At 30.4% G+C, this 9,379-nt stretch overlaps 1 protein-coding gene across 1 annotated transcript; it reads right to left on the reverse strand.

Annotated features, from left to right (window-relative positions):
- Nucleotides 1-279: 279 nt before the first annotated feature.
- Nucleotides 280-3,748, reverse strand: LOC125863111 (terpene synthase 17). Its single transcript, XM_049543252.1, has 8 exons — nt 3,707-3,748; nt 2,990-3,131; nt 2,642-2,909; nt 1,597-1,972; nt 1,293-1,511; nt 1,083-1,221; nt 682-930; nt 280-578 (listed from the first exon to the last, which is right to left on the reverse strand). The coding sequence occupies exons 2-8, from the start codon at nt 3,104-3,106 to the stop codon at nt 282-284; spliced, it is 1,665 nt and encodes a 554-aa protein (XP_049399209.1). The 5' UTR covers nt 3,107-3,131; nt 3,707-3,748; the 3' UTR covers nt 280-281.
- Nucleotides 3,749-9,379: the final 5,631 nt, after the last annotated feature.

The following is a 9,379-nucleotide window of genomic DNA, read 5'->3' on the forward strand; positions in this document are numbered from 1 at the left end:
CTATTTCTAGTAGTGATAGGACGGTAAATGATGCCTTGCAAGTATTGATGTGTGTGAGTGAAGAATGAATATATTTATAAGCATTTCAATAGTGATATAACAAAATTGTCATTCTATTTAGTTTCAATGGGAATTGCCATATAATTAATGTGGATCTTGCTAACATAGAAACCAAACACCTGTCTTTTATTCTGAAATTAAACAATGAAATATGTATTTATTTATTTATTATACTACTAATACAAGTAACTAAACAACCCTTAATTGAAGTTCATATCAGTCTATATAATAGGATCAACTAGTATCTCAGAGATGGTGTCTTTCAAGTTATTTTTGGAGAAAGTATAAGCATCTTCATCTTTATATATGAACTCAGCTACTCTTGTAAGATTAATTATAGGCATGAGCAGAACTCTTGGTATAATAGCCACATCCACTTTGAAGTATTCTTCATTCAAATCCTTCCAATAATTTTCTATTATTTTTCTTATTTTTGTGTGTGCTTCTTCCTTTGTAACACCATATTCTTTCATATAACATTCAACACCAGAAGCTGCATCTCCTCTTTTTTGCTCTTCCTAATCATATAAACATACAAAATTAATCAAATAAACATCTATTATTGTGTCAAGTCAAATAACATCACATAAATTGAGATAGAGGAAGTATATATAAACATACCTCATGTGATAAAAGATCATTGAGTAATCTTGCAATGATACAAGATGCAACAAGCATGGGAGGTTCAGTTGTTAGCCAATCAAATGCATCTTTAGTTGCTATCTCTCCCATGCCTAACCAAGAATTAGTTGCTAGCAATAGGTAACCACTTGTTGGAATTCCATTCTTCATATATTGTTCCATTCTTGGTACTCTCTTCCCATAATACCATTTTGCCTCTTGAAAGTATGCCTTCACCACCTTTTTCATCTGAAAAACAAATAATAATAAGTGAAACTTGCTATAGTAAAATTCTCCAAAAAATATATAAAAAAGTTAAAATGAGATAAGCTTAAATAGAACAATGTAGCTAATGAAAATTCATTTAAGTATATATTATTTGCTACTTTATTTATAAGTACCTCATTTATGGAATAGTTGACTAGAAATGACTTGTCCTCATTTGCCAACTCTTTCTCAATTTCATTGTAAACATCTAAAAGATATTGGTAAATAATCTTCATATATGATGGTAACTCTTCTGAAGCATTAATATTCCACCTACATATATATAAAAAAAATAATTATAAAAATATTGTAAGATATCAATACACAAAAATAAGTATTACTACCTCTCAATTGCCTCAGTGAATAGAGTAAGTTCATCTAGTGTCCCATAAATATCATATGTGTCATCAATAATAGAAAGGAGGAATGAAACTTTTGTTAATATTTTCCTTGTAACACTTGTTTGAGGCTCAAAGTGGACACCTAAACTCCAAAAGTAAGCCTCTACCAATCTGTCTCTTACATAAGGTGATGTGTTCACTATTTCCAATTCTTTCCACCACCTACAAAAAAATTGTGTTTTTTTTTAGTTGGAACATAATATAAAGGTTAATTAAGATGTATATATATGTGTGAATGACTAGTTACCTTGTGATATCAAATAGCTCTTTTTTATGCAATGTTTGCAAGATGTTGAAGTCTAATTTGGCAAAGTTTAGTAAGACTTGATTGTGATTTTGATTTTGTTGGTAAAATGATTTGTATTTTCTTGTTTCTACCCTCACAATGCCATCTTTAATTGGAAACTTGAGGGCATTAGTGATTTGTTGTGCAAGTTGGGAGTTGATCAATTTAGGCAAAATTAGCTTCAATTGAGTAATGGTGAAATTTAGTGCTTCATCAAGAATTTGTTCTTCATGTACTCTGAATTGTGCTGCCTCATATAAACTCAACATTCCTTGCACATCCTTAACCAATTCTTCCTTGAAATTTCCTTGGTGAGTAGTGAACTTCTTAAATGCATCTGCTTCAATATATATATATATATATATATATATATATATATTATGTGCAAGGAAAAAAGGTCCTAATTATAAGTGGTCGTTTTCTGGTGTTTGGTTAGTAAGAAGAAAATATATATCATCCCAAAAGCATTTAGGTATAATATTAGCAAATACTATGATACCAGACTTGAATCCCCACCCTTTAGCAAGGATGCAAACTTCGAGTGTGTGTCACGATCAGGTCTTAGTCGAGGTAGGAGTTAGGTCTTGAGTTGGATCTCGGGTCTAGATAAGGGGTCAGGAGTCAAATCTTGGGTTGGGATCGTGGGTTAGGAGTTAGGCACAGACCAAGCTCAAGAGTTGATGTCAGGCCCTGATCAGGGTTGAAAGTCGAGTCCCAAGACCCGACTCCCTACTCGTGACATCAACCCAATATCGTGAACTTCCCGTTACCAAACTTGACTTGAGACCCTAGATTTGACCTCAATCTGGAACTCAACTCTAGATCCTGACCTCAATCTGTAACCCAAATCCTGACCCCGACCTTGACCCAAGAGTCGAGTCCAATCTTGAGTTGAGATCGGGTGGCATGTCATGAGTTCAAGTTGAATCTTAGGTCTCAAGGCGGGGTCGGATGGTGAGGTTGAAAGAAAAAATTAATTTTTTTTCTAAATTTGAATGATACTTACCACATGAGACATAATGACCTTGTTGCCTAAGTAATCGAAAGCATAGAGCAATAGCATGAAGATCACCAATCCAATGTTCTTCATAATGAGTGTACATGTAACTCAATGATTCATCAATCTCACTTTCAAAATGATAAGCTAAACCAAGACATTGAATTGTGTTGATTAGTTCAAGTTTTTCCAAAGAATTTGAAGGAGCCATCCCTAACATCTTTCTCACTTCTTCTTTTAGGTCTTCATGTTCCTTCTCTTCCCCTTCATTTTCTCCCTATTTCGGAATTAATACATTAGTCATCATATGAACTTGTTTTGTATATATATATTGATGATATAAAAATATTTATTTACCGGAAGATCAGCATAGGCAAGAAAATGGTCACCCCATATAGTAGGATGATGACTACCAGAGCGACGTGTAATTATAACCTCATGATCTGCTGCAACAGTTTGTGTGCACAACTCCATGAGTCAGGGTCAGCCAGTGGCAAAGCTACATGGATCGATCGAAGGGTGACCAATTAAACATTTTTTATCAAGAGATATTATACTTTGTTTAAAGAAAAGTATTAAATCTTTTAATACATATAAAACTCTTTTTTATATATACGTATTGAATCTTAAACACCTTTGACGAAATTTCTAAATTTGTCAATGGAATGATCAACATGATGCAACCCTAGCTCAAAGTTCCATCAACTCTTTTCTAGATGATCTACAAATAGGAATGACAACGGAATGGGGCAAGTTTCACCTCAGATATAGTACATATCATTAATCCACACATCATGAGTTATGCTATTACACCAAAACCATAGAGGCAAAAGTTTCATTAACATATAGCTTATTACTTATTTTAGTTTAAGATTGTCTCCACTACTATTAATTAATTAGGATTATTATACCCTATATATAGGAATTTTGTATAAACTCAATACTAATTACTACTGGTAACTTTTTAAGAAGAAAAACTAATAGTAGTTCACTTATTAAGCTACTTCTCTGCAAAATTAAAGTGTTACATGAAATGATAAAAAATAAAATAAAATATATATACATAGGGCATACCTTATAATAATGTTGTCTCTACTGCCAAGTTGCAAATTAAAACTTTCTTCAACTTACCAATTACACACTGAAGCATGATGACTCCATTCCTATTTATAATGCCTTAGAGGTTTTGTAAAGTGGCCAGATGGCTTTACAAAATGACAACATTGTGGGCACTATTAGAAATAAAGGATTTCTCATCGTGAATTATTAAAAAATTTGTGCAATAAAATATGATTTTTCTATTCATTTCTTATTGAATCATCTCACTGGAAAAATGCATGGCAGAAAACAGATTCACAGTGAAATAGTGGGAAGCTTCCTAATTTTTCCATATGAAACAATTACTATTTTTTTTCATTTTGTACCGATTCAATTAAAATATGGAAAAATTACCTCACACATCTATTTAAGGGTTAATATTACAACCTTTACATCTACTTTTTCTTAATGACTTACTACTTATAAAGTTTTAAATACAAATATTAACAGATCGGTTTTAATTTATAAATTAATTAATTGCATTTTAATTAATTTATAATATATAGTGTTATTATAATTAATAGGTGAGAGAAATAAAATTAATGAAAGAGAATTAATTATCTATTACACCTTTCAAGGAATTTTCTTAACTTATCACACGCCACCCTCATCCCCACTCCCACATACCCACGTTTCTATTTCCACCCACCATTACTCTTTCTCTTTCACCTTCTTCATTGTTCTTCTTCTTCAGTCAAACAAAAATATTGCAAATCTGGTACACACTCCAAAAATCAAAAAGTTCGGTTCACAACAAACATAAATATTATTTATTGGAAATAGAGCCTCCAAGTTTTAATATTTTAACTCAAACTCCGCCGCCCAAGATGAATGCAACTCGACAAAAAAGAGTGTAACCCCTTCCAAGAAAAAACAAAACCCAGCGAATGAGAAGAAACAAGAATCAAAGAAAATATTCACTCCTCCAAATCGAAAGGGGCAAAAAAAGAAAAGGAAAATGGTGTTAAATAGTATACCAATTGCATAGAAGTTTTTTGTTGATATCTATGCCAATTTCATACCAAGAGTGAATATAACAACGTCATACCATTATTATGTAAATATTATTTGATGGGAATTAACAGTATACCAATATCTTATCATTATTATGTATAATTCTATATCAATTTCATGTCAAATTTAAATACTAGTTGTTACCTGATTCATACCAAAAGAATATCAATTCCAATCCAATTGTAAATAGTAATTGCGTTTTGTTATATAAATAGTATACCAATTGCAGCCAATATCTATACTAATTTCATACCAAGAGTGAACACTGGTTCATACAAGATTCATATCAAGAAGGGTATCAAATTCAAACAAGTTAATTGTAAACATTCTTTAATTATAAACTAACATTATATCAATTTCATTGTGGTTATATGCAAATTTCTATATCAAACTCATGTGAAAAGTAAACACTTTTTATATAAAAAGTATACCAAATTTATATTTAAACAAACAATATAAAACGAAAACGAATACGAAGCAAAAAAAAATCAATAGAGAAGACAGTGATGACTACTGTTTTGAGATGAGAGAGAGGCGAATATTGAGTAAAAAAGTATGTTTTGAAAAACAATTAACAGGGGAGAGAAAATGTCAGTAACTGTTTTGAACTAAACAAGGAAAACAAATATTTTTTTTGTTATGACTCTCCTTATTTTATGCCTATTTTTAATTTGTTTGTTGATTTAGATTTCATTTTATAACTTTTTTTTTATTTAACAAAATGTTACATCATGTAATTGTTTAATGTTAAAATTTGAAAGATAAAGAATAAGGACATAACTAATACTAATTCATCTTATATATGTCAATTATAAAATTTTCTCTGAGAATAGCCACTAAATAATTTATAGTGAAAAATTTAGCGGGAAAATAGGTAGTTCTTTTTTTAGTAAACAAAGAAAATATATATTTATATCATATCATCATTATATCAGAAGTGATTGCATTATTGCTAGTATATTAGATAGTGGTACTAGTTTTGTAGTAGACATATTAGCTACATTATTTTTCTGCCTAACAAAAACAGTTTCATTCTTGTCTTACATAAAAAATAAACATTTTTGGGCTATAATTTTAATTACAATAAGCTAAGTTAGGTAATTATATATTTCTAAAATTGTTCCTATTATTTATTTAAAAAAATAAAAGGGTCTATATACTCAACCATTTAATAGAAGCCCCCCTACAGTACTACATTCTCAATCCATTTAATTTAATAAGGCGAAATGACCTGGGAGACTCCTGTACTTGGCTCCGTTTGTCAGTTGAACCCTCCTACTCATCACTTTACCAACCAAACCGTTAAACTCACCATAACACAATATTTTAAATCCTTTTGACCATTGACCGAGCTTATGTGACATTAATATTGGTGAGTTGGAAATATGCGTGATTACACGCGCTTGAAGCGAGTTAAAATAATATTTTACTTTTTAAAATTTTTTTTAACAAAATTAAAAAATAAGATTCATCTTCTTCAACCCTCCTTTACCCACACCCACCCTTTCTTCTTCTTCACCAGCCCTCTCTCCTCTACCCCTCACCACAACGCTCAATTTCTTCTTTCTCCCTCCCATTCTTCTTTCTCCTGCCCCACATTCACTCTTCTCCGCCTCTTTTTTTTTTTTTTTTTTTTTATATATATATATACAAATCAGTAGCCTTAACTTCTTCTAAAAATTTTCAATTTTTAGGTTTGAAAAATATTAGTATCATTCTTTTATTTGATGGTTTCAACGAGGAGATGTGAATAATGTGAAGGATGATTGTGACTATTGAAAATTTTAAAACTCCATTGATAAGCTTGAAAAAGTTTAAAAAATAATAAATTGGTCTTGTGAATTTGTAAAATTAATTAAAACTTTTGATTGGGGTTCATTGAGTTTGTGTTGGTGAACTTGTAGTTGAATTTACAAGTTAAATCAAGAAGAATTTGATCTAATGGGTATGAATCTAGTGCTCAATTTGTGACCAAATATGAAGAAGATGACTATTTGAAAAGTTTAAGAAATTCAAAAATTGATCTATTTGATTTTCTTTTATTTTTTTAGCACTTAATTTCACATGTGGCACTAAAAACTGATGTGGAATTTCACGTGTAATTGCGTCCATTACACGCACAGTGACCGGAGGAGAAAAGGGCTTAAAGTGTTGTATTATGATGGGTTTAAGGGTCTAGTTGGCAAAGTGACGAGTATGAGGGTTCAACTGACAAACGGAGCCAAGTACAAGGGTCTTTCAGGTCCCCTTACACCGTATATTCAACTCAATTAATTTAAACAGGCTGGCCAAGTGGAGAGAGTCAATTTAGGAGCCGTTTGGTAGGATGTATTATTTAAAATAGTCCTTAGATTAAAATTTAGTTCACCTAATACAATATTTGGTAATACAATATTTGGTAGCACAATTCAACCCAAACACACCTAATACATGATTAGCGTAATACATCATATGTGGTCTTATCTAATTCCAAGAATATCTAGGGATTACTAATCCCAGGTTTAGTAATACTTGGATAAGGAAACAAAATGACTTAATTGCCCTTTAATTTCTTTATACACCTTTACAATTGGTAAGGAAATTCACGTTCTGCTCTTTGGCACCTTCATTGTTTTCATTAAAGTGATACAATTTATTTTGAACACGAAAAAAATATGTACAGATTTTTCAGTTAAAAAATTTGATCTTCTGAAATTTTCTCTTGCTTGATTGGAAAACTATACAAACCACCAGCCATTTTCTCGTCCTTAAAACTCCCTCTCATCAATTCCAAAGCACAACATTTTGTAACTGTGAAACAAACTCAAAACATTTTTCTCCTCTCTCGTCTTGTAACACTACTATTTGATCTGCAATACTGCTATTTCCTCACAAATTGAGTCATTAAAATCAAAAAAGGTTTGATCTTTGTGCAAGTTCTTTAGTTTTATTTTATTTTAATATGAGTTGGTAAGAAGATTACATGAGAAAGCAAATTAGATCTTGTTGGCTACTGTTTTTTTCTGTTTTGTTAAGAGAAGAGGGAGGTGAACATTGGATCGTGAACTTCGTATTCAAGTTTTAAACTGCAATAAATATGGTAATTACATGAAATAGAAAACATAATAATTCAAGGGTAAAATTGGAAAAAAGTTTTTTTGTAGAGTTTTAAATCAAACACAAGATTAGATGAGAAACGATGAACCAAACACTTGATTAAAAATAATCCCTGTATTACTAATCCTGCATTGTTAATCCCTGCATTGCTAATCCCTGCATTATTAATCTCTGCGTTACTTAACATTGTACCAAACGACCCCTTAGTGGTTAATTAGTTAAGACTTTTTAAGAATTACTATGGTTTAGACTTGATTACCAGATATAGCTATGATTTATTTAATTATAATTTGTAGTGGATATTAAAAGGAGGAGAGTAACGAGCGAGATTGGGGGAAGAAGAAGAGAGGCCAGCAAGAGAGGGGATAGAAAGGCAAGAGACGAAAGCAGGGGCGACTTAACGTAATTGAGGGCCTAAAGTGAAATTTCAATTTGAGGCCTAAAATTTAAACAAACTTCATATACGTATTTATTCAAAATTTATTTAGATGAAATTATTAGTATTTATTATTGTTTATTCAATTATTAGTTTTAGGTAAGCTTTTATATCAACTCAACATTGAAAAATATCATTTCAGTGAGGTAATTATTATAATTTATATGAATTGCTAACATATTTCTACAAGTAATAAGTTGACAAATATTAAATAAAGATAAGAGTTAGAACCATGGAATCTGATTCAAGAGGCTGATGACTTGGTATACCCCATTTTAATATGCTTAAATGGTCAAAAGTCATAGAAAGTATATAATAACTATGCATTAACTATACATTTTGATACACTTAAAAGTTAAAATAGATTATTTATATATGAGCTATACATTGACTATATATTATGATACATTTAAAAGGTCGAATATAGATTAACTATAAATGTATATATATGGAAAAATACATTGAATATCATGAAAAAAGGATCTAGCCAAAAAAAGAAAGTCTTCAAGACGTAAGATATATATCATACTCCCTCCGTCCACAATTAATTGTCATGGTTTCCTTTTTTAGAGTCAAATAATAAGAACTTTGACCAACATTTTACGATGTATATGTTCATCATATTGATATGCAAAAAATTGCAACTTATAGTACTTTTCGTATAGTTTTTGAATATCTAATTTTTTTAAAAAAAATATCAAATTAACGTAATCTAATTTAACTTTAAAAATTAGTCAAATTGACTTTCGAAAAGCGCAACACGACAAATAAAAGTGGACAGAGGGAGTACTTAATAAGTGGTGTCCTCAACTACTACCAAACCAATCAAAAAATGTCACGTGAGGCTCATTAATATTTCTTCATCATACTTAATAAGTGGTGGTTCCTCAACTACTACCAAACCAATCAAAAAATGCCACGTGAGGCTAATTAATATTTCTTTCTTTTATATAATATTTTCTATTTCTACTTTCTATTTCTTTCTATTATTATTTCTTTCTTTTATATAATATTTTCTATTTCTACTTTCTATTTCTTTCTATTATATTCTATTTTCTATTCTACTTCTATCTATTATATCATCATCATACTTCATACTATAT

Source organism: Solanum stenotomum, chromosome 4 (assembly GCF_019186545.1).
Source record: "Solanum stenotomum isolate F172 chromosome 4, ASM1918654v1, whole genome shotgun sequence".
NCBI lineage: Eukaryota > Viridiplantae > Streptophyta > Magnoliopsida > Solanales > Solanaceae > Solanum > Solanum stenotomum.

Bases quoted from the DNA above. Each gene is read 5' to 3' on its own strand.
- LOC125863111 (XM_049543252.1), bottom strand. From the start codon at position 3,106: ATGGAGTTGTGCACACAAACTGTTGCAGCAGATCATGAGGTTATAATT. The intron at 2,910-2,989 runs GTAAATAAATAT...ATTCCGAAATAG, and splicing joins TTGCCTATGCTGATCTTCCG to GGAGAAAATGAAGGGGAAGA. The intron at 1,973-2,641 runs GTAAGTATCATT...ATATTGAAGCAG, and splicing joins AGGTCATTATGTCTCATGTG to ATGCATTTAAGAAGTTCACT.